We start from the raw sequence: 25972 nt of genomic DNA on the forward strand, positions 1-25972 counted from the left end.
ATGTCGAAAAAAGTGTAAAAAAGTCATAGTATAATATGTCAAAAAAAAGTGTAAAAAAGTCATAGTATAGTATGTCAAAAAAAGTTATAGTATAGCGTGTCGAAAAAAGTGTAAAAAAGTCATAGTATAGCATGTCGAAAAAAGTGTGTAAAAAAGTCATAGTATAGTATGTCAAAAACAATGTAAAAAAGTCATAGTATAGTATGTCGGAAAAAATGTGTAAAAAAGTCATAGTATAGTATGTCGAAAAAAATGTGTAAAAAAGTCATAGTATAGTATGTCAAAAACAGTGTAAAAAAGTCTATAGTATGTCGAAAAAAGTCATAGTATAGCATGTCGAAAAAAGTCATAGTATAGTATGTCGAATAAAGTGGAACAAAGACTTTTGCCTTTAGCTCACCCGGTAAGAGCGTTCACCCCACATTTGAGTCCTGCAGCAAGGCGGGTTCAAATCCAACCTGCTACCCTTTGCTGGCATGTCATCCCCCATCTCTCTCTCTCCCCCTTTCATGTCTATCCACTGTCACTACTTAATAAAGGGAAAAGCGCCAAAAATATAATCTTAAAAAAAAAGGTCATAGTATTGCATGTAAAAGAAATCACAGCACAGTATGTCGAAAAAAGTGAAAAAAGTCATAGTATAGTATGTCAAAAACAGTGTAAAAAAGTCATAGTATAGTATGTCGAAAAAAAGTGTAAAAAAGTCATAGTATAGTATGTTCAAAAAAAAGTGTAAAAAAGTCATAGTATAGTATGTCGAAAAAAGTTATAGTATAGCGTGTCGAAAAAAGTGGAAAAAGTCATAGTATAGTATGTCAAAAACAGTGGAAAAAGGTCATAGTATAGTATGTTGAATAAAGTGTACAAAAAGTCATAGTATATTATGTCGAAAAAAAAGTGTAAAAAAGTCATAGTATAGTATGTCGAAAAAAGTAATAGTATAGCATGTCGAAAAAAGTGGAAAAAAGTCATAGTATAGTATGTCGAATAAATTAATAGTATAGCATGTCGAAAGAAATGTGTAAAAAAGTCATAGTATAGTATGTCAAAAACAGTGTAAAAAAGTCATAGTATACCATGTCGAAAAAAGTGTACAAAAAGTCATAGTATAGTATGTTGAAAAAAGTTATAATATAGCATGTCGAAAAAAGTGTAAAAAAGTCATAGTATAGTATGTCAAAAAAGTCATAGTATAGTATGTCAAAAACAGTGTAAAATAAGTCATAGTGTAGCATGTTGAAAAAAGTGGAAAAAAGTTATAGTATAGTATGTCGAATAAAGTGGAACAAAGTCGTTGACCTTTAGCTCACCCGGTAAGAGCGTTCACCCCACATTTGAGTCCTGCAGCAAGGCGGGTTCAAATCCAACCTGCTACCCTTTGCTGGCGTGTCATCCCCCATCTCTCTCTCTCCCCCTTTCATGTCTATCCACTGTCACTACTTAATAAAGGGAAAAGCGGCAAAATAATAATCTTAAAAAAAAGGTCATAGTATTGCATGTCGAAAAAAGTGTAAAAAAGTCATAGTATAGTATGTTAAAAAGTGTAAAAGGTCATAGTATAGTATATCAAAAACAGTGGAAAAAAGTCATAGTATAGTATGTCGAAAAAAAAGTATAAAAAAGTCATAGTATAGTATGTCGAAAAAAGTAATAGTATAGCATGTCGAAAAAAGTTGAAAAAAGTCATAGTATAGTATGTCGAAAAAAGTCAGAGTATAGTATGTAAAAAGTCATAGTATAGTATGTCAAAAAATTCATAGTAGAGCATGTCAAAAAAAGTCATAGTATAGTATGTCAAAAACAGTGTAAAAAAGTCATAGTATAGCATGTCGAAAAAATTGTAAAAAAGTCATAGTATAGTATTTTGAAAAAAGTTATAATATAGCATGTCGAAAAAAAAGTGAAAAAAAGTCATAGTATAGTATGTCAAAAAAGTCATAGTATAGTATGTCAAAAACAGTGTAAAAAAGTCATAGTATAGCATGTCGAAAAAATTGTAAAAAAGTCATAGTATAGTATTTTGAAAAAAGTTATAATATAGCATGTCGAAAAAAGTGGAAAAAAGTCATAGTATAGTATGTCAAAAAAGTCATAGTATAGTATGTCAAAAACAGTGTAAAAAAGTCATAGTATAGTATGTCGAAAAAAAGTGTAAAAAAGTCATAGTATAGTATGTCGAAAAAAGTTATAATATAGCATATCGAAAAAAGTGTAAAAAAGTCATAGTATAGTATGTCAAAAAAGTGTAAAAAGTCATAGTATAGTATGTCAAAAAATTCATAGTAGAGCATGTCAAAAAAGTCATAGTATAGTATGTCAAAAACAGTGTAAAAAAGTCATAGTATAGCATGTCGAAAAAAATTGTAAAAAAGTCATAGTATAGTATTTTGAAAAAAGTTATAATATAGCATGTCGAAAAAAGTGGAAAAAAAGTCATAGTATAGTATGTCAAAAAAGTCATAGTATAGTATGTCAAAAACAGTGTAAAAAAGTCATAGTATAGTATGTCGAAAAAAAGTGTAAAAAAGTCATAGTATAGCATGTCGAAAAAATTGTAAAAAAGTCATAGTATAGTATTTTGAAAAAAGTTATAATATAGCATGTCGAAAAAAGTGGAAAAAAGTCATAGTATAGTATGTCAAAAAAGTCATAGTATAGTATGTCAAAAACAGTGTAAAAAAGTCATAGTATAGTATGTCGAAAAAAAAGTGTAAAAAAGTCATAGTATAGTATGTCGAAAAAAGTTATAATATAGCATATCGAAAAAAGTGTAAAAAAGTCATAGTATAGTATGTCAAAAAAGTGTAAAAAGTCATAGTATAGTATGTCAAAAACAGTGTAAAAAAGTCATAGTATAGCATGTCGAAAAAAGTGTAAAAAAGTCATAGTATAGTATTTTGAAAAAAGTTATAATATAGCATATCGAAAAAAGTGGAAAAAAGTCATAGTATAGTATGTCAAAAAAGCCATAGTATAGTATGTCAAAAACAGTGTAAAAAAAGTCATAGTATAGCATGTTGAAAAAAGTGGAAAAAAGTTATAGTATAGTATGTCGAATAAAGTGGAACAAAGTCGTTGGCTTTTAGCTCACCCGGTAAGAGCGTTCACCCCACATTTGAGTCCTGCAGCAAGGCGGGTTCAAATCCAACCTGCTACCCTTTGCTGGCGTGTCATCCCCCATCTCTCTCTCTCCCCCTTTCATGTCTATCCACTGTCACTACTTAATAAAGGGAAAAGCGGCAAAAAAATAATCTTAAAAAAAAAGGTCATAGTATTGCATGTCAAAAAAATCACAGCAAAGTATGTTGAAAAAAGTCATGTAAAGTATGTAAAAAAAAGTCTTAGTATAGTATGTCGAAAAGAGTGGGAAAAAGTCATAGTATAGTATGTCGAAAAAAGTAATTGTATATTATGTCGAAAAAAGTCATAGTATAGTATGTCGAAAAAATGTCATAGTATGTTATGTCCAAAAAAGTCATAGTATATTATGTCCAAAAAAGTCTTACTATAGTATGTTGAAAAAAGTGGAAAAAAGTCATAGTATAGTATGTCAAAAAAAGTCAATAAAGCATGTTGAAAAAATTCATAGTAGTCTATATGTCGATTAAAGTCAGTATAGCATTTCAAAAGAGTCTTAGTATAGCCTGTTGAAAAAAGGTGATAAAGGAGTCAAAGTAAAAAGTCATAGTATAATGTGTCTATAAAAGTGGACAAAAAAGTCATAGTATAGTATGTCCAAAAAAGTAATAGTATAGTATGTCCAAAAAAGTGGAAAAAAAATCATAGTAAAAGTAATAAAAAAAAGTTGTAGTATAGTTTATTGAAAAAAGTCATAGTATAGTATGTTTGAAAAAAAGTGATGTATAGTATGTCGAAAAAAGTGATAAAAAAGTCATAGTATAGTATCTCGAAAAAAAGTGAGTAAAAGATATCAAAAGCAAAATCATTTTTAACAGCTGAAGGTTTTGTAAATAGTTTAAAGTTGTTGTTTTTTTAAATATACTTTTTGGGGGCTTTTTTCCCTTTATTTAAAGGTGACAGTGGATAGACAGGAAAGGTGGGACAGAGATGGGGGATGACACGCAGCAAAGGACTCTTACTGGGTGGGCTAGAGGTCACCCCTGAGCAGTTTAAATTATGTGGGAGGTGTAACATTTCAAAAAGTAAGAAGCCTGAAGACCATTTGAAGATTGCTCCATTGACTTTAGTTAAAACATTTTTTGAAAAAAAGCTTAATACTTTAAAAACCTCATAGTATAGTATGATCTAAAGTCATAAAAACTCATAGTATAGTATGACATAAAGTCATAAAAACTCATAGTATAGTATGACATAAAGTCATAAAAAATCATAGTATAGTATGGGCTGCTGTGGCTCAGGTGATAGAGCGGTTGTCTACAAAGTGTCCTTGGGCAAGACACTGAACCCCAAATTGCTCCCAATGCTGCGCCATCGGTGTGTTGGAATAAAAATATATATATATATTTGGATAAAAATGTCTGCTAAATGAAATGTAACATGATGTAATGACAAAAAAAGTAATTGTATATTATGACATAAAAAAAGTCAGTGTAAATTTAAAACTTCGTAGTGTAGTATGTCATAAAAATTTCATGAAAATATAAAAAGTCATAGTATTATATGTCATAAACTTGTTATATAAAGTCACAGTGTGGTATTTCATCTCTAATGTCATTCTACAAATGAAATGTTATTATATTTATCACTTTCTCTCCGGGCTTTATGAACCTGAATCTGAACCTGTCATCTACAACCAACTTCAGTGTCATTGCAGCAGGATCACTATCACTTCTCATTACCCAGTCCCGAACTTAATAACCGTGTTTAATATCCCTGCTCAGTATAATAATCCTTCCTTATCTTTCTTGCATGTAGCAGATAAAGGTATTAAACAGAAGGAGACAACAGTAGAGGGATAATATAAACAAAGATTTTGTGTTGGCACAGCAGCGACACCTTTCTAGGTGCAGCTTTTCATGCTTTTTCAATGTAAGCATTTGTCTTCCCTTATTGTGATACACCAACACAAAGCTTTTTCACTATGGCTTCACAGCTCATCTGCTGACTATGCCTACACACACACACACACACACACACACACACACACACACACACACACACACACACACACACACACACACACACACACACACACCATAACCATTCTGTCAAAATGACACACTCACAGACATCATTAATGCTCACAAACACATTTAATTTCTGCTACATAACCTTTTGCAAATACAGGGACAAAAGAAACGACACACAACTGCAACATGCTGTATATTTACCTTGAGTGCGTCCTGTGTGTCATCAAGGCAGTAGACTCTGATGTGATACTCCATGGCGGGGCAGGTGACAGGGCCGAAGATTGCTAGTTTGAGGCGCTTGATGGTTGCAGCGCTGAGAGATTGGCCCACTAGGCAGGTGGTGCCCAGTGTCTCTGTCAGGATGTGGCAGGCCTCGTCATCCATTTGGATATAGCACGGCGTAGTGAAATTTTCTTCTCCTACCACCACCACATCCTACATATGGACAGGAAGAAAGAAAATGTGACAGGAGGGTGTGTGGGAGATAATAAGCTAAAAACAGAAATATGCAAGGGATTACATTAAGAAATACTATATAATAGAGGTAAAAGATGAAAACAAAAGAAGCATTTCTTATTCTGTCACCCTGGCTCTGTCCCCCTCAAGTTGACTTATATGTGTTCATTTGTTGGCAAGTAAGTATAGCCATTAATAGCAGAAAAAAAGCTAACTGTTGCTTATTTGACATTATCAAAATCATGTGTTTCCTTATCTAATTGAATGCTTTTTCATACATATAAATGATGAATCTGAAGTGCTATAAAATACATTTTCTATGTATTCACCATTCAATGGAGGCACAGCAAGTTGAGCACAATTTGTAGTTTTCATTTGAACATACCCCTACATTTTTGTAAATAATACCCAGTATACCAAATATGCATAGCCATAACATCAAAAGCAAAAAAATGGTTTCTGATATTTGTATGTTTTGAAACTGAGCAGAATTTAAGTTTATTCAGTTTAAGTTTTAGGGACTAAATTGATCTAATGCGTTAGCAAAAACTATCAATTATTATTATTTTACAGAACATTTCAATTCTGTTTAATTGAAACTGACAGTAAAATATTACACTTAGCAAGTGTGTATTATGTCCGGCATGCTGCCATTGTTTATGTGAGGTAATAGAAGATTGAGTATCCGGACCATTTGTAGTTGACACCTGTAATGGCACTAATGCCAGGGCATATTTTTCTTTCATTAAGACTGTCTGGTCCGAGGAGGTTTTCACCCCCCCCCCTCTCTCTCTCTCTCTCTCTCTCTCTCTAATCCAAACACTCCTGTGAGCAGCACATTAGCATTAATTCAGCCTATTATGAGAGACAGAAGAGGAATTACAATATTTTATTGTGAGCAAGGCTGTTTAACTTCTCCTGGGGGATGGCACTGGGGCTCCTTATTGGAGCATAATTAAAACACAAGTGGAAAAAGTAAGCTTTTGCTTCATCCATATGTGTGCTGGTGCAAAAAATCAAACGCATAAAGACACATTTTTGACTGGATTCAGCAGCAGATTTTTTTTTTCTTTCTTAGAGGCGTGGGAGGATACATCTTTGTGAGAGAGTTACTGAAGCAGAAAGCCCCACATGTTCCTCATTATATGACCTGCTGTCTTCATCATCATCACAACACCTTGTTCCCTTCAATGACACTGTGCACGCATGTGTGTGTGTGTGTGTGTGTGTGTGTGTGTGTGTATGTATGTGTGTGTGCGTGTTTGTGTAGGTGTGTGTGTGTTTGTGTGTGTGCTTTGATGGGGGAGGCTGCAATATCCTGGATGCCAATGGATTATTTTCACAATGTAGTGATGACTATATATAGTATATATATTAGAGATGTTCCGATACTGCCTAAAACGCTGGTATCGGTATCTGGAAGTACTGGAGTTTATGCACTGATCCGATACCACTTAATAATGCCCTAAAGAAAATCTACGTTAAAGTAGTTTATTTATGTTGTTTTTCCGTTATAACGGACTGTAAAAACTGGATAATAAAAGAAAGTTCTGGGGCATTCATTGGTGACACACTGGTATCGGATCGGTACTCGGTATCGGCCGATACGCAATTTCAGGTATCGGAATCAGTATCGGGAAGCAAAAAATGGTATCGGACCATCTCTAATATATATATATATATATATATATATAGCTAATGTCTACAGCCATGATGAATAAACATTTTGACAGAGCAGGTCATATAAAGCAATATTTCACATATGCAGAATGGAGATTGGCCTCATAAAGAAAGCTGCCGTCACCTTGGATATACCATCTGACAGGTGAGAGATGTAATCAATTGTAAGCATGTACTGTAATCACCACAGAGAACGGGATTTAAATATGGATGTTCTCCCCAATACTTATAATGATCACAAGTCCTCCAAAAACTGAAAAAATACTACTTTTCCCCTCAATATTCAGAGTTAAAACTGATTTCAAAACGCAAAAGTAAACACAACAGCTGTGTGCACGGCTCATGAACGTGTGTCAACATTTCTGGTCATTTTGTATCCTCCGCGAGCCATCTATAGATCTATGATTCACAAGTTGATCCCTCGCATGCCTAAGTAAAAGGAGTTGGCTTGACTCACACTAAATCACTAATGCACATGTTAGATATAAACCAGTGTGTTACCGCTCTCGATGAATGTATATGGCAGGCGCATATTCAGTACTGGGCCAGGGCGGCACTGGTCTGCCCACTTTACTTGCTGGCCCGGCCGTCCAGCCAAGTTTGATCAAAATATATTTGGTTATAAAAAATATTCAAATGTATGTAAAAAAAAAGACATAGTAACAGCCTTCAGCTACCAGGCTCCTCTCCTGTGGAACCAGCTCCCAATCTGGGTTCGGGGGGCAGACACCGTCACCACATTTAAGAATAAACTGAAAACCCTCCTCTTTGAAAAAGCTTGTAGTTAGGGAGTGAGGAGCTGCAGCGTATGCCTAGACCGGCGGGGGAGGGTGTATAGCTCCAGACACAGCACCCCTGCTTTTCTCTGCTTCTCTTGTCACCAGATTCATCTATCATATAATCAATAATATAATAAGAGTAGAGGGAGGCAGGCCAGTACAGCCTGATCCAGTTGGGGAGAGTTCTAGCCCGACCAGGCACCTCTCCTTAACCTGCCTCTCTTAGTTATGCTGTTATAATTCTAGACTGCCGGGGAAGTTCCTTCCTTCCTATGACACACTGAGCTGCTCTCTCCTCTCTCTTTTCATTTGTTTCCTTTTGTGTGCATCCTTGTCCCAGAAATGCTTGTTACTAACTAACTTGTTACTAAGTCCTTATGTTTCTTTTTCGCCCAGAATATTTCCTTGGATTAGGGTGGCACCAACATCTGGGTGCTGGGTGCAGCTGTCGCTGTGATCCTGCTACGCTCTGCGATTCCCTGCAGTGTCCTGTTGCGTCCTGCCGCGTCCACTGCGTCCACCCATGCTGTGCTGTGCCACGCTACATCCCGTAACGCCCTGCTGTGCCCTGCTATGACATGAACTACTACGACTACCACTGTAGTCACTGTTCCATTATCTTTATTATGACTATTATTGCGAATGTTCATCACACCCCCAACCGACACCGTCAGACACCGCCTACCAAGAGTCTGGGTCTGCCGAGGTTTCTTCCTAAAAGGGAGTTTTTCCTCGCCACTGTCGCAATAGCCACTGCTAATGCTTGCTCTTGGGTGAATTACTGGAATTGTTGGGGCTTTGTAAATTATAGAGTGTGGTCTAGACCTACTCTATCTGTAAAGTGTCTCGAGATAACTCTTGTTATGATTTGATACTATAAATAAAATTGAATTGAATTGGACTGAATTGAATTGAACTAGTTATGTGTCTTCTCTTCTGATTAAAACAAAACTGTTTAAACCATAGAATAAGGATCAAACAATTAGGAAGCCTACAACAGGCAGACTCTCCGGGCTGCATTCATCAGCTAACGTTAGCTAGCTGGCTTTTTAGACAATGTAGCTACCATTTGTTTGAGTGCTGGCCCTCACAGAGGTAACATTAAGTAAAACATGTTTCATGCTTCTTTCGTTATTATTTAATAACCTAGTAACCTTCCTATTTAGTAAGAAATCGTGAACACTGATGATGGCTTCTAGCTGAAATGCGTTTGTGTTTTGCCCACATTAAATGAGATAACTTATCTGTGAGTGACGTAGTTTTTAGTTTTCTTTGATCCAGTCACTGCCGTGGACTCAATACACTGTCTAAGATTTGGCGCCTTGCTGGCCACTTTTCATTATGTCTTTCATAATTCAAACAATGCTTGCCTGGAAGTTTTCATTCTTTGATTTTCTTTTACTGCTGGTAGCGCATTTGCTGCTCATGATCTGGTTATAGTCCTGAAACAACAATGCTGTTATAAATGCACAAAGGATATGTTGCATGTGCGATTTATGTCTGATGTAGGCTATTCTATGTCATGCAGTATGTAAACGCCTTCTCTGCTGTTTGGGTTTATGTTTAGTTGCCACTTTGTGAAATAAAATCGTTAATTTTATAACAGTGCTGTGCAGAGCCAATGCTGCTGGTTCTGCTTGTGCAAATATATTTTAGACTGAAAGGGTTAAAATCAACAGGTTTTTGTCTATATTGTTGTGTACAAACTTTTTAGACTGAGTTTTGTTGGTTGAGCATGTTGTAGATAGTACTGCTATTGCATTTGTAATGCAGTATATGTTGGAAGGTAAAATCGTTGCTGTTTTTTAAATTTTTTCCTTTTTGCTACTTCTACGTCTTTTTGAAAATGGCCCACTCACTTTTGTACTGGCCCGCCCAAAATACTATTTCTGCCTACGCCACTGGTATATGGACTGGTGTTTTTCAACCAAACAGGCTGGAGAATGATCCAAGTTTCACTCTCTCACTTGTTTTTTGAAAACTGTAGTTAATTAGTCACTAAACTTTTACATAACAAGCTCTTATACGGAATTGTTCCAGGTGTGTGCGCATTTGGATACAAGCAAGAGACAGACTGACCGCTGAGACAATTGGTTACTTCCAGATTGCATCAGACTGTCTGTATACACACACACACACACACACACACACACACACACACACACACACACACTTGGACCCCCCCAATGTCACCCTTGATCAATAGTTATTTCCTCCTTAAAAATACTCTGTTTGCACTGCGCTTTATTGGCTGCCCTCCGAGTAATTCATCAATGTCACAAAGGCCATGTGGGGCCAGTCTGGCAGTTTTTCTCTGCTCCATAAGTCATATCGTCACATCAGCAGTAGAGATTGTGCAAAGAGTTCCTGAAAGTGGTGTTATTCAAGCCACTACTCAATAATGAGCTGACAGAGGGTCATACATTAGATATAGGCTGGTGCTAAGTACTGTAGTTTCATTATGTGACTGGCCTGTACAGTATGCCTGCATGGACTACAATTAGTGCTTCAACATTTTCCTAAATACCCTCCCCAAGAGCAGTGCCCACGTTCGATTTTTATCTTACTAATTTAGGCCATTAGCCCATAAAACCAAAATTCTTAAGAAAATTATACATTTTTGTGTTCTGTATTGCCTTTCTACTGCTTTTCATTCTGCTCACGTTAGGCCCTGGTGCTATAAGAATGATTATGGTTCGTTTTTATATTGCACCTTACACTTTAAAAAAGGTCTCGGCAAACTCCTGCCTGTGAGAGTTCATTAAAAACCACATGAAAGGAAAGCTTAGCCAGAAATGCTCTCTTGGCAGGTAAATAAAAGACGATAATAACTGCCTACAGCAGGGTCTGTCATATTATTATCTGAGGTGTACTGACAGATTTTTTGGGAGAGAGATGAAAACTGGACCATTTGTAATAAGTTTAAAGCGGATTTTTGTGATGGGGTGGAAGCATAGTTTCTCTCAAAAATGATCTATTTGTGGTATGTGTACTGTGTGTGTGTGTGTGTGTGTGTGTGTGTGTGAGACGAAGAAAACGTGAGGAAGAGAAGGAGAAAGGGTATAGGTAGAACACATTCACACTGCTGCCCTCAGCAACCCAACTTATCATCATCAGCATTGTTTATGATGGAGCCTACAGGCACAGGGCTTCCAAAAACACAAACACACACACCCCACACAATGGCACACCCAAACAAAAATTCATAAAAGGTACAAGAAAACAGTCTGGGGAAAAAAACAGTCCCAGCTCGTTCCCTGCTATCAGAGGTTTACTATTTCAGCACCTGGTTGCAACAGAGGTTCGCCCTGAGTGCTGAGCTGCACAAACAAAGCAGGGGAAGTTGAGCCCCTTCATCTGCTATCTATCGTCCGGAGCCCTTTCATCATTTTCTTTTTCCTGATACCTTCCCCTTTGTTCTTTGATGAGTAGAATTTTCAACCAACCAGTTGCAGTGTGGATTTAATACTATTCTAGATGGCATAACTAATTTGTACTGCTTTACATGACTGCCAGAAGCACATTTTCAAACTTGGACCGTGGTGATACACATAAGAGTCTGCTGCACAGTTTTCATCTCACATCTCACCTCCCAATGGTTCTGCTGTGACTGGCTCTTGAGCTGGATCAGCCAATCCTGTTGGCCGTCAAACACAGCACAGTGGTGCATGGTGATGATGAGGGGCCGAGTCAACAAGGCCCCGGGGGGCCCACAGCTCACCACAGGGCTCAGCACTGTTTGGCCATCTTCCACCGAGGGCCTGGAGGTGCACAGAAAATAACACACATACATACAAACACACACACACACACACACACACACACACACACACAAATGCTGTTTAGTGGCGAAGTGACAGCAGTCTCAGTGTTATGTGTGACATGGCGGAGCTGCCAGGATTTAAACAAAACTCTGGGGCATTGATGTGGCAGGAGGCACTGCATACCTCATGTTTTCCTTCCTCTGAACCGTCACATACATCTCATACACTCTGCCCTGAGGAATCGCCCCCGCTGGAATAAGCAGACTCACTCCTGGGGAGCATAAAAACAGACCGACACATAAACAAAACAGGCATATATAGTTGTGTCGTTGTCAGGTAGACCAGAGGAGTGTGTTTAATAACATTCTTTTGTTAAGTCTGAGAGCACAGACATAGACATTTAGACCAGCATAAAAATTAAAACATATTTGTATTACATAATGTATATCTTTTTTTCGGTCGGAAGCAAACCTGCGGCCCCTGCGTTGAGGACTGAGCCTCTGTATATGGGTGCACGCTCTACCAGGTGAGCTACCCAAGCGCCCTTGTACATATGTCTATTTTTACATTGTGAAATGAAGGTCCTTAATACTCAACCTTTTACATACAGAATGTACACAAATATGAACCATTTTACTTATAATGGATATATCATAATATATTACTGCACCAGTAAAGAGCAAGTAAAGCCCCAATGGACAGTGATAAAAAAAATATATAGTATAGTAGCCTAATAATCCCAATTCCCCTCAGTCCCACATATTAAAACTACGTATGGTACTTTATTGCCTTCTCCTATGGTACCAGGAAATGGCGTGACATTTCATTTCTAAAAATCAATGATCTCTCTACTCGTCATAGCATTCTCATATTGCTGCAGCCAGCATGATTTACATTTTTCCATCTCAGATTGATTTGATGTCCTGTCCAATGTGTTTTTTAGGACCCTACCCCCCACATTCCACCATGCCCCACACATGCATGCGCGCTCACACACACACACACACACACACACACACACACACACACACACACACACACACACGCATGTACGGCACGCACGCACGCACACACACACACACACACACACACACACACACACACACACACACACACACACACACACACACACACACACACACACACAAACACACACTTTCTCTCTCTGTAGGGGTTTCTCAGATAGCTCATTGATTTCCCATGTCCTTGTACAGAACTTTTCAAAAGGTGACAGACAGCTTCTCTTGCTAGGCAATCACAACTCTGCCAGGGGAACGTCTCACACACTGCTACTCTCTCTCACAGTAAAGCTTCAAAGAGATGGGAAATGCATTTTAAGATGCAAAATACCAAACAGCCACACTGACGGTGCCACAAAATATTTCATTACCCAGACACACAAACTGATCAAATATCAAATGTGCTCCTTCTTTTGCCTCTACCTATGTAACATGATGAGGTGGCTGAGCCCAACTAGCAGCTCAGAACATTTTTACAGGAATCAAAACGGGAAAAAAGAAAAACTTAAGAAACTTGAGAAGTCGGTTTATCCTTTAATGTCTCGGCTAGTTTGTCTATGCCTGTCAACATGCATCTGTGGCATGTTACAAGCAGCCCACATGTGTTTGATGTGAGGACAGCATGGCTAATCTAAGCTGCCTGAAACAGTATACTTCAGTACTTTCAGTGCACACACCTTAGGTATCCATCAGCCCTTGTCATACTGTGAGCAGTCAACATGCTGATAGGTTGCATATGGTTTTGCATATTTTTTCAAGGTCACATCTGTGTGTGTAAAGGTTGTCCTGGTAAAGGTGGTAAGGTATAATAGAGGCAGCTCAGATCTCATACATCTGGAACACAATTTATACTGTATTTCAATCCAGTTTAGTAAGTATTTTTGAAGCTTTACAGTGTCTTAAAGTTAGAAACATACCAGTACTCTTTTGCATTTCACCATGTGTATTGATTGGCCCCACAGATAGAATAGCTGATGGATGATCTATTCTCCATAATATGTGCACACACACATATTCAAATGTTCTCACAAGCACACACATTTTACTAAATGCTAATGAGAGGAAGAGTACATAAAGCACCTGAAAGGAGAGCCACTGCATAGATGAAAAACATGCTGCTCTAATCAAAACAGACAAACGAGAGCTAATGAGTTTTAGTAAGATAAAGTATGAATTTTGTTTGAAGTTGCAGATCCTTCTTTCATGAATGAGAGCTCATTTATTTATTTATTGTAATGTTTATCGCTGCAAATTTTAAAATACGCAACAGCCTTTTTTGCCTGGTTAAACATATAAATATGTATTGAATCCCAGATCAGGAGACACAAATGTGAAAACACATTCTCTCATGGTCAAACCTGAGTTGGGCACAATGAGGTGTCCCCCCTGGGAGCTGAAGGAGCCCAGTGCGGTGCAGGATGGATCCCTGGTGCGGAGCAACGTCTGGGTCTGTGTGCGACGGCCCATCGTGCTGTCACTGTTGTCCAGGAGGCAGTGTGGTAGCTTAGGTGACAGTTTAGAGGAAAACTCCCCTCCCAAGTCATCCTGTGGAGTCACTAAGCCTGAGGAGTTGTACACCTTAATCTTCAGGTTGGGAAGAGGGTCCAGCAGAGGGGAATTGGTCATGGGGATTTTGTCAGCCACATCGTGGAGGGCGTAGACGGGGCCGCGGTACATGGCGGCTGCTGAGGTCAGGTCAGGGGGTGCGGTTAGGAGATCAGCTGGAAAAGAAAAGAAAGTGACCAGGTCAACAGGAGTAAATGTCTTAACAGAAGGATTATGGTAATCATATACTCTTTCCAACTAGGACAAATGGTAAGAAACTAACTTGAAACCAAAATAACCACAAGGAACTGAATTGTTGGCAGCAATCAGCTGCCTGGCTTCACTAATTTGTTTTTCACTCATTAGGGAAGTCCACTTCACCACCATGAAACATTACTCAGTCGGAGAAGTTATAGGCGCAGCTGTGATTCATGAGTAACAGATGGCATCACTAACGCTCAGTTTACCCAGTAGGTACAAGGATGAATGTTCAATAGCTGGGCTGAGTGGGTGGAGCGGTGGCAGCGGGAGCTCTCTGTCCTCCAGCTTCTCCACTACCTCCAACCCCCAACAACACATGATACAAATGTCAATGTAAGTCACAAAAAGTTTTCAAATAAAGCAAGACATGGCCAGAATAATGATTTATTGTCAATATATTTTTTTGTGGTAGTGCAGTAGTTGTAGTATTGTATTTGTATTAGTGTTTGTGTTATTAGAAATGCTTTATAAAACATCAATAACTAGTACAGCATTTTATTAATGGCTCAAGCCTGCACAAGTCCAAAGAAAAATAAAGTTTCAGCAATGTTTTTTAAGTACACACTTTTTCTTTATTCTGTTTCTAAAATCTCAGACTGACTATTTACAACACAATTCCTCTGATTTGTCTGTTTCCCTGCTGTCTTTTCATCCAGCTCCACCCATTTTGAATGTTATCACTTCATTGAATGGACGTTATCAGCCTCATAAATATGGGTAAGAAGGGGCCTGCTACACCTAGAGGCGGGTGCCAGCTCACTGCCACCTGTTGCTCTGCAGTCGTACTTTTAAGTTGTGCGTCACCAGCCCAAATATAATTAGAGTTTAATATGCGACATGCAGACTGGTCTTATTATGCCTTAATTAAGGGGCATAGTTTGGCCTGCCATCACAACGACAAGCATTTTAATAGTTTAATCACCTAATCTGCACAACCATGCTGTCTGTATTTCTCTCATAAGCTCCCTGCTCATCTACAGTCAGAAGGGCACATTTACATTCACATCATCACTAACAAACATGTGCTTCCACAGCCAAACATAGCTCACCAGGTTAATACTATGGGTTGCTAATGCAAGTGAATCCCAATGTGTGACAACGCAGTTGCACCATCTAGCACAGGGCATTGAAACTCAGTACTTTTTTTTGGTTCTTACTGAAATGTGTCTGTAGCACGGAGTAGTAACTGTCAAGTACCAAAAACAATTGAAAAACAGGGCAGATTTATTGTCTCATTTACTAATGCTTTAATCAGATATTTACTGATTTAAATTATTACTTTGCTAACATTTTGGAATCTGTATTGAAACTGTTGAAACAATTGTATTATCAAAAGTATCACAAAAATTTGAATACTATAGCCCCAGCGCCATCTGATGTTCATTAACTCACTCACATGTGATGTAAAAGACAAGAAATAATGAATGCATGTGAAAACAAGACATAAAGCACACAAACACTCACTCATACATGCAGGCAAACACACACAAAAACAAACATATCTATCCTGTGCCTCACCTTTGCGGGCAGTCTTGATGCTGACTGGCTGGAAGCCTCCATTGAGGGCGGAGGAATCAATGATGTCAGAGTCAAAGTCACGGTGGTTCTTCCTGTAGATGAAGAGTGCCACGACGACAGAGATAACCAGGCACATGATCACCGCTATGACAATACCCACATACAGAGCTACATCATCTGTACTGGGGGCCACTGGAGGAGGAGGGGGGTGGGGGGTGGGGGGAGAGAGAGAGACAAAAGACAGAAATAAAAATAGTCTTTTAAGATCTCATAAGTTCACATCATCAGCTTTCTTTCTCAGCATACAGGAGTTGTGATGAAGCCATTATCAGCAGACTAATATCCTGCTTTAAGATTGAGCCGGATATTAATAACCATCTACTGGGAAATAAATGCAAGTATATCTCCTGTCTTTTTTTTATGTGGTTAATGCTGGCCCGCTGTTGCAAATAATCAGGCTGTTGATTTAATAACATAGGACACTCTTAATTGTCAAATGAAAAGATAATGATGCATGTACTGTAGAGAGTGAAGCACAACTTCATGTATTTTTCTCCTTTCAGCTTTGCCATCTGACATTCAATTTTGGCTTTTGTCATATAGTAAAGGGCAAACAAATATAATTTATTCACAAAGAAATCGATTATACCTTTCTTGAACATAGCTACATAAGAGTGACATGACATTGTCATGAACGTGTCATAAACATTATAAACAAGTCATAAACGTTTATGACATAACGGTTCTTTTAGTAAGTGTCAAAGTTATGGTTAAGGTTAGGGTAAGGGTTAGGGTTCATGTGTCATGACAGTGTCATGTGTTCATGACACTCTACCAAGAAATCTGCTAAACATATGCAAGAGTCATGGCATGTGGGTCCATTTTAATAATGACCAGTGATTTTACAAAGTAAGAGATTCATATTTCCTATAAGAAGCCAGAGGGGGTTGTATACCATGCATCATACAGCTAATTAGAAACAAGAAAATAGATATAATGATGATAAACTCTGTGCACAACGACGCAATTAATAAGGAAGGCTGCTCCAGTGCAACCCAATGACACACTGTCCTAACAACCAGGCTCAGAAGCAAGATCAAAAGTTCCAAAGACGGGAGATATAGATGTTTTTATCTTCAAATTACCGTGCTCTGTGTTGGAGTTCAGAGTCGGTCTCTGTCTTTGTTCTTACACACTGCAGATACGATCTAGAGATAGCTTGCATTTCTCAATTTGTCTTTCATCTCTGTCTCCCTCGCAAAGTCTTTCTGTCCACTTTCCAGCTGGAGAAACCTCTGTGATTAGCGGGCCTGGCATGGATATAGTGGCTGTTGGAATCGCAGACTGAGACAGGCACTCATTACCGATCAGACCTTTAAATGGATGTCTACTGACAGTCTGAACTCTCTGTAGTGTTTGGTAAAGAATGTCCTTCACTGTCACAAGTTGACAAATGGGGAGAAACTCTTCTATAGATGGTAACAAAATGCCAGAAGGCGTGTGTGAGCCTGTATGTGTGAACACACTGTAGATGGGGGAGGCTCTACAAAAACCTCTAAGACATATAAAGCATATACAATTATTTTTTTATGAGAAAATAATAATTTTGATAAGAGAGACATATCTATTTTTCAGATCGTTTCAGTATGTAAATGGCACAGAATCTGCACCAGTAGATGGCAGCATCAGCCACAGATCCATACACAGCACTTTCAGGGCATGCATGAATCCAAGCATTTGTATAAATTAGCCTCATGTGTCTCAGGGATGCAGATGGCACTCAATCTGTGTCTCTAGTGTTCTTGTGCACAAAGGAGGAGAAGAGGGAGAAAAGCAAGAGATGGATGAGTTTTTGTGACAATAGAAAGCCATACATGTTTTTTTAGCACATCTTTGCTCTCCAAGAGTAAACGTGCGTAGCTTCTTTTTCTCTTGTGATAATACATTATGATGACTAGATGTTTATTTAGATGCATACATAGGTTTTTAAATCTAATTAAATAAGTATGCCATTTACAACTTGGTCAGTTTAAAATCCATTATATTTCATGCTCTTAGAAAATCTCTATTGAAAGTAAATTGGGTATGAGCTTGACCAGGGCATTCCCTCTCGCTCACATTATTAACATAGTGATTTAGACAAAAAGTAGAGAGTTTCTTTAGGTTTCTTCTGCAATTAAAGAGGCAGGGGAAGATTTCATTTCCCTCATTTCCAAGGAAGGACATGTGTGGCCTAACATTTTCTATTCAGCCTTAACTGAGACATCACATTGAAGAGATGAGTGTCAAGATATATCCTCATACAGTATATGTAAGGCCTCTAATCCGTCTCCTAGCACAGACACGAATCGAAAACAGAGCAGGGAGCCAATGATGAAAGTCTGAAAATGTAATTTCAATGTGCTTCCTCTGCCAAGCTTCCCTGCAGTTATTTAACATATACCCCCTCAGTCGAACAATCTCCCATCCACGCTTTGATGATAAAGGCAGCAACCTGCTAAGTGTACGCATTAAAATGTATCACTTAGATTAATACATCCCTTTGAACATGCACCATTGTCGGAAAGGGAAAAGTACAAGAAATGGAAATGAAAGGGATTATTGAGCACTTCATTCTCTGTGAGGATGCAAAGATTTACAAGGGGAGGGGGAGATACAGAGAGAGAATATTATATACACTGAAAAAGACACAGTGGGTTAAATTCTTTGTCAGACTCAATGCCTGAGCTCACGGCTCAGTTCATGAGAAGCAACAGGGTAAAGGGCATTGTCAGCTCTGAGTTAGACAATAGTAAACAGGCAGCTGGCTAGCAGAGACACATTGGCCCTCATTTATCAACCTAACGTAGAAACCAGCGCAGATATGAGCGCAGAAATCATCTTACGACAGGCTTCACGTGGGATTCATGAAAAGTTCGTATCACACCAATCCGAGCGTAAGAATGGTCGTACATTGATAAATGCGGCGGCTGGAAACGATCGTCATTTAAATATCACGCCCCAATATATTCTGGGTTTTGAGGCCTCGCCCCTACAATTTACGACATGGCGAGACGTAATCCGGCTGAGAAGCAACACTTTTCAGAGGTGGAGATTGAAACCCTGATATCTCTGGTTCATTTGCACTAACGTGTGTACTTTTTGGCAGCCTGAAAACTGGTATTAAAGGCTGTAGAAAGAATGCGGAATGAAAAGAGATCACTGATGCGGTCAACAGTGTTGCCGTAGTAAATCGGACTCCAGCTGAAGTTTAGCCTATTTAATTTATACATCCTTGACACATTTTCTATAGTCCTAATAGTAATATACAGGCTTCTATTGCAATCTATTAGGCCTACATGTAGGGTGTACCTATAATTAAATAAACACACGGTAGCGGAGTTTATGCAGTGTCTTTTATTTTACTCGTGTTTGTCGGAACGAGGCAACAGCTGAGGGAGAGCGCGTGTCCTCCGCCCCCCCGTGCTGGACCCTGTCTCCTGACAGCAGAGGGGCTGGAAAAACAAGCCAAAATAACTTGGTCAATGGCAGAAATAAATCATTCACTTGAAAGAGAAACAAAAACCTGAAGAATAAATAAAATGTTGTGCATCGTCATGTTTCCTGTATTGAATATCATTGCCAAACATAACACTATAGGCTACATTTTAAAAGTGAGGAATAATATCCTGTCTCCTTCATATAGCCCTCAGTTGGTGGCTGTTCTGGACACTGCTCTCTGGGCATCGGGTCATCTGGCTCCATCGCTACATTTATGGCACCGTGTTTTCCTGCGAGATGTTGTGCAGAACCCCACAGGCTAAAACAATGTTGCAGACCGGCGCATAGAGGTCTTCTAAAAGAGCCAGATCTGCCATTGCTGATATGTGATCAACTGATGACTTCTGCTTCTCCTGTTAAACTGATTATATGCTGCACCGCAAGTCCACACTGACTCGAGAACTCGCGTACACGAGTTCAGACCAGACGTGAGATTTGATCGCAGCCTACGCTCACGTCGAAATTGATAAATGCCGAGCTTTGCGTAGGAATCGGCGTACGCCCGTCGTACGCCTGTTTTAGGTCGTACGCACGTTTCATAAATGAGGGCCCTTATGAGAAAGGACAGAGCGGAAATCAAAAAGGAAATGCCCTGAGGTGGTTATCTGCAAGTAAAAGAACAGAAAAAGAAAAATGGCAAACTTGTTTTATTGTTTTGTTTTGTGTTTTTAGTGCAAATATACCACTTATAAAACATGTTAAAATGTTTTCTAATGATTTATCTGGGACTATGGGTGACTGCAAATTCCTTGTGCAAAACCTGCCAATGAAGATAAGAGACAGACATGAGAATGAATGTAGAAATAATGTTTAAAAAAAAAATGAAATGATAAAAAAAAAACTCACATGAATTTCCAAAATTACTCTGGTCTTTTGCCTCAGAGGACTTCTGATAGAAGGAACCTTGGAGAGAGAGGAAGGGATTGTGGGTGGGAGAGAGAGTAGGGGAGATAAGGAGGGGGTAGGGAGAGGGGGAGATGACGGTAGAGGGATGATGAAAATCAAATTTAAGCCAACAGAAAAACAAACTCAACAAATGAGACAGCAACAAACTCATGAGTAGGAGTGATGACACGTGGAAGCGATCTTTCTTGATTTGGCCCCTCCTCTCCCGATCTGTGTATAGAGTATAGAGATGGATGAGAGGAGCGGTGGGGGAACATGGAGGTTCTGTGAGGGAGTGGCGTGATCCATCAACTGGGCTTAGTGCCTTAGCAGCAGCAGGCCTGATGCTGGCAGGTGAGGGGAATGGTGGAACTGATAAAGTGTGGACTCCAGCAGAGCCAATAGAACCAACAGCCTTGCATCTGTCACTGGAAGGTGGATGGAGAGGTTAGTGCTGGCAAATAAGGTATAATTGTGTTAGGAAAGCAGGAAATGGAAAACGATCGAAGGACACTTTAACATAGATGTTTTTTGGGCCTCAACTGGGCCTTTGGTTGACTTTGTTGTGGCTAGGTTATATGTTGACGTGAAGAGGAAAGCAGCGTAGAATGGCAGCCAGGGATAGTGCACTGGTGCACATAATATTCAGTCTCCCTGGGACATCCATAAACAACTATACAAACAATGAAGTCCTTATTGGAGAGGGAGAGAGCCACAGGCAGACAAGTGGACCGACAGGAAAATCAATGGCTTGATAGATGGGGCTGGTGTGTTCATGTAATCAGGCAACGGGTAGGCCGGCTGGAGCAGGGGGAGGTGACTGTCAGGGTCAGTCTAACTGATGGCCCATTTGAACCCATCCTGTAGAGTTTCTATTCATCTGTCAGTCTACAGTATAGCTAGAGTGAAACGCATGCTCCAGTGGGTGGGCTCTAAAGGAAACCTCAGAGCCCCAGAGAGACAAATATTATTCCTTACTGACAACATAGAGCTGGGGAGGAAGGGGGACTTATAGTACAGGAAATCACTGTCTGTGTTTCAACCATTACTTCCTTGAATGTGGCAGATATCCAACCTCAGAGAAGCATCCTCTGGCGAAGCTGAGGTCATCGTTAGAATAGGTAAAGGTTCAGTTTTGCTTCTACTACTTCTTGGCGGTGAATCTATTTTAACTGAAATTGATGATTATACGATGATTCTAAGATATTTACATTTAAACAAAACTTTATAAATGCCTCATGCTCTTGGATGGTTGAAGTGAACCTTGGATTCATGATTTCCTGGTGTTTGATAGCCATAAAGCATTTGCCCTTCCTAGAGTACGTGCTCCCCTTTATCTACATCAATTTTGCAAGAAAATGTCATGTCTGAAAGCAGGATTACCAAAGGCCTGGAAAACAACTTCAAAATCAAGTAAGGCAGACCACAGAGGGAGATTTAGACAGGTCAGGCACAGTGAACTGTGAAAACTATACTCTTATATTACAATTGGGAAGTTCTATCTGAACAGGCAGAGTGCAACCTCTCTAGATCAATCTGTAGATACATAACTTTGTTAACTCCAACACCCAAACTCCCCGACAGCCTAAATGTGATAAACAAGCTGCAAAGTAAATTATAACACAACTTTCTCCTTTTTGACTCAGGTCAGTTGTGTTTTTGTGCAGCAATGGAGGAAGATCATCCCAAGTTCTATTTCCAGCTCTTGTTGTATCAAATTCCTTTGCCAGATTTCTGCGATGGATTGCAATTGAAGTGATTTAAATAAATTCAAACAACAGAAAATGAGATCAAGCTGCAATGGAATCCACAGACAGACATCAGCGGTCCGAGGTGAGTTCAGATTGCACACAACTTCCATTCCCAATCATATTTGCCATAATGTGAGCTTTTAGATAATGGGGCATTCTCCTAAATGCTAGTGGAAATGGTCATTAGCATTGACATAAGTGGCTTCACCCTCTTAGCTTCCAAAAAATCAATCCCTGAAATGATCCTAAACCTATATCATTATAGCTTTATATTCCATGCAAACTGGCCATCAATCTACTGGAAACTAATGCTTTAGATAGGCTGAGTTGCAAAGGGCGGGAAGTGTGGGGTGAACTTATGTTGTGCCGCAGAGGGAAATAAAGTGAGATGAATAACATGAATAAGAGTTTTGTTGTAGATTGCTCCCTGATGTTTCTATACACTGTAGACATATGACATTGGCTATAAAATCAGCTAATGCATTCCCTGTGATGCTAACGTTAAATGAAATCACTGAACACTGAAGTCATAGTTTCCTGTCAGTCCTCCATACATATGGACATACAGTACAGTATGTGTTTGATTGGACAGAGACATGTAGATCCATCAGCCAGATGTGTGTAAAGATGCATATTTACCGCCAATGTGATGTCAACCGTAGCCTATAGTACATCCTTTAGTACATACAGCAGGTAGCAGTTTAAAACCCCATAGTGCAGCAAAAGCTCACATCAGCAGCACAAAGTGACGACCAGCTGTATCAAATTCTAGACATCCAGCAGCCCAGCCTCGGTTATATTGTTAGTGTCACAATCACCATCTGTAGCAGGTTATACACAGGACGGAGGCATCTGTGACAGTGTGTGGGTCTAACACCTTCAAAGATGTTTATTGGAGAGGATGTTTATTAAACTAGACACAGAGTTTAACACAGTTGCTATGCAGTCTTTCCAGCTATTTCCTTCTCACCCTATTTCTCTTGTTATTATAGGCACAGAAAAGAAGGCAAAGACAGTTTTAACAGATCAAGTTCAAGGTATTAAACACACACAAACACGTGTGCATCATTGCAGCATGACTCCAATCTGTGAATGTATTGAAAGGGAGAGGTAACAGGATTGTTGGCTCAACTGAACTGCGTGGCTGTTTTTAACTCGCTGGAAGAAAGAGAAGCAGAAAACAATTTACTGCCTGCAGAAAAATATCTGGCAGCACCACAAACTGGATTTGGCCTTTTTTGTTAGCAACAAAACAGTAAAAGCAAATGAAGAATTGTGATTTATGTGAAAGAAATGCTGCTGCATCCTGGAGCAGTTTGTGTACTTTGAAATCATTGTAAAACTAGATTATTATTATGCACAATACTTGCTCACTTTCCAACGCATGTAATTGCCAGCTCAAGAAAAGGAGCAAATCTACACGTGCCACTTTGTGGCCTTGTGTTTCCTCTCATTGGACCTAAGGAATCCAGAGTTTTAAATTAAGCAGCCTGGTAGATGTGACCCCCCCCTTATGTAATTACAATATAATCACTTATTATTATTTTAAATATAACTGCAAATGCTTAGCCTGTGACAAGGATAATTACTTAGAGCATTCCCCATGTGGCCAAGTCTCATTTTAACATATACTTATATTTGCAGCAGAGTAAAAAGATGTGATGTGGTTTCTGCTTTTATGCCACTTTATCCAACAGCTTTTGTGTATTATGAATGTGCAAATAAAAAGGCTGGGGGCAGAAGACAGAGAGAAGTGCGTTTTAGCATGTCTTATTGTTTATGTATGAGGGAAGTGAAACAGAGTGAGTGAGAGACAGGGTGAGAGTGTTATGTGGCGATGTGAAACACAGCGTGTTGATGAAAGAGCAGAGTGAAACTCATGGTCAAAGGGTGAAGTAATTTCTTTGGTTGGCAGGTCAGAGAGAGTAGCAGAGGATTAGTCGGGTACTCACTCTGCATGCACATCCCATCGGTGCAGTTCTTGGACTGGAGTACCATGCCCTCACAGTCCTTTCCCCCGTTTTTGGGTGCTGGAACGCTGCATTCCCTCCTCCTCCAGTGGGTGCACTCTGTCCCACAGGTGGACCACTTACTCCACTCTGTCCACAGGCCATCCACTACCACACAACAGACAGGACAGACAGGGGTAGAGTGAACGAAATGGAAAATGAGAAGATGAAGAGAAACGAGTGCATGCCCATGATCAGTGATTGAGACAGCGAGAGATATGTGCGAGAGAGACACACACGTAAGGGTGGAAGCACAAACAGAGCGAAATATGCAAACACAGAGTTGTATCATATTTTATGTATTTCGTTTTTTGTGCACCTATACCCTTTCCACCCACTACTAAGTGGGTGTATTGTAATTTGATGCCATACCTGGGCAGAGAGGATTGCACGCCAATTTCTGGATGCCTTGCCCTTCACAGATGGCGCCTCCATTGAGTGGGGCTGGGTTGGTACAGCTGCGTGTGCGTTTCTGGTAACCGCGACCACAGCGGCTGTTACACACTGACCACTCTGTCCATGTCGACCATCCACCATTCACTAGAATAAAACATGTTAAAACATCACTCAGACTGTTTATTTTCTCACTTCATCTATAGCTTTATATTGCATTATTTTTAAACAAGTTAAAAGGTGCTTTACAAAAGGACACAAAACCAATAAAATGCATAGATTGGGGTGAAATGAAATATACATGAAATAAAGACAAAATAAAAGACAATTAAAAAAATTAAATACAAATTACAAATGCAGTAAAAGCATAGCGAGACATGGAATAATGTGTGACCCATCAGTACATTAGTCTTGGACATGACAATACATTGTAAAATTGTAAAATGTATATCTAGAGTTTTGGGTTTTTCACCCTGAAATCTTGGGTTGTTACTTTGCCATGTAGCCAGACAGTAAATTCTGGTCAGATAGCTGCATTTTCCATTCACTGATTCCTCCTAATGCCTCTCTTCCCTCTCTCATCCATCTCTGTCAGCGGCTAAATCCAGTGCAGAGTGACACCAGGGCTTGTGGCAGAGAACAAGTCTGTGGCATTTGAGATGGTGGAACTGGGCCCCTTGGAGCCTCCGACTTTCGAATGTGACATGCTTATGAGTGAATCCCAAAATATTGCACTCCAGGGAAGACAGCCAAAGCCCCACATTTCTTTACTGTCTGCTTTCTTTCCTCCATGGATTATGGATCTATCTCCTCTATCCCTGTTTTTCTCCTTTGTTGCCAGCTTGTGCTCCTGTTTCCAATGTCCTTGTAGCGGGTCGGACTAGAAACCACCGGGCTAAAAACAGATTGCCTGTCCTCACTTTTTCATTTCACACACACACACACACACACACACACACACACACACCCACACCCACACCCACACACACACACACACACACACACACACACACACACACACACACACACACACACACACACACACACACACACACACAACTGTCCCTCATCCTTTGGGTTTGTCATGCTGCTTTATGGGGGAATATGTGCACTTTCAAATACAGCACAACTGTGCATTAAGTACCCCATTATGGGTAAAAAAGCAAAGAGAGAACAGACAGGCTTGTTGTACTCACTCAAGGATGAGCTGACATTAAAGCAGTTTTTCTACACTAATAGACTGCGTTAGTGACAGGAAAGC

General features: G+C 39.4%; 1 protein-coding gene across 1 annotated transcript in view; it reads right to left on the reverse strand.

Annotated features, from left to right (window-relative positions):
* Positions 1-25972, reverse strand: part of unc5cb (unc-5 netrin receptor Cb) — a 128561-nt gene that overhangs the window by 13821 nt on the left and 88768 nt on the right. Inside the window, exons 6-13 of the mRNA XM_028601485.1 lie at positions 24691-24858; positions 24262-24426; positions 20520-20576; positions 16134-16325; positions 14168-14530; positions 11974-12061; positions 11616-11787; positions 5313-5546 (exon numbers count right to left, since the gene is read on the reverse strand). Of these exons, the coding sequence (XP_028457286.1) occupies positions 5313-5546; positions 11616-11787; positions 11974-12061; positions 14168-14530; positions 16134-16325; positions 20520-20576; positions 24262-24426; positions 24691-24858 (1439 nt within the window). The remainder of the gene's footprint in view (positions 1-5312; positions 5547-11615; positions 11788-11973; positions 12062-14167; positions 14531-16133; positions 16326-20519; positions 20577-24261; positions 24427-24690; positions 24859-25972) is intronic.

Source organism: Perca flavescens, chromosome 16 (assembly GCF_004354835.1).
Source record: "Perca flavescens isolate YP-PL-M2 chromosome 16, PFLA_1.0, whole genome shotgun sequence".
In the NCBI taxonomy this organism is placed as follows: Eukaryota; Metazoa; Chordata; class Actinopteri; order Perciformes; family Percidae; genus Perca; species Perca flavescens.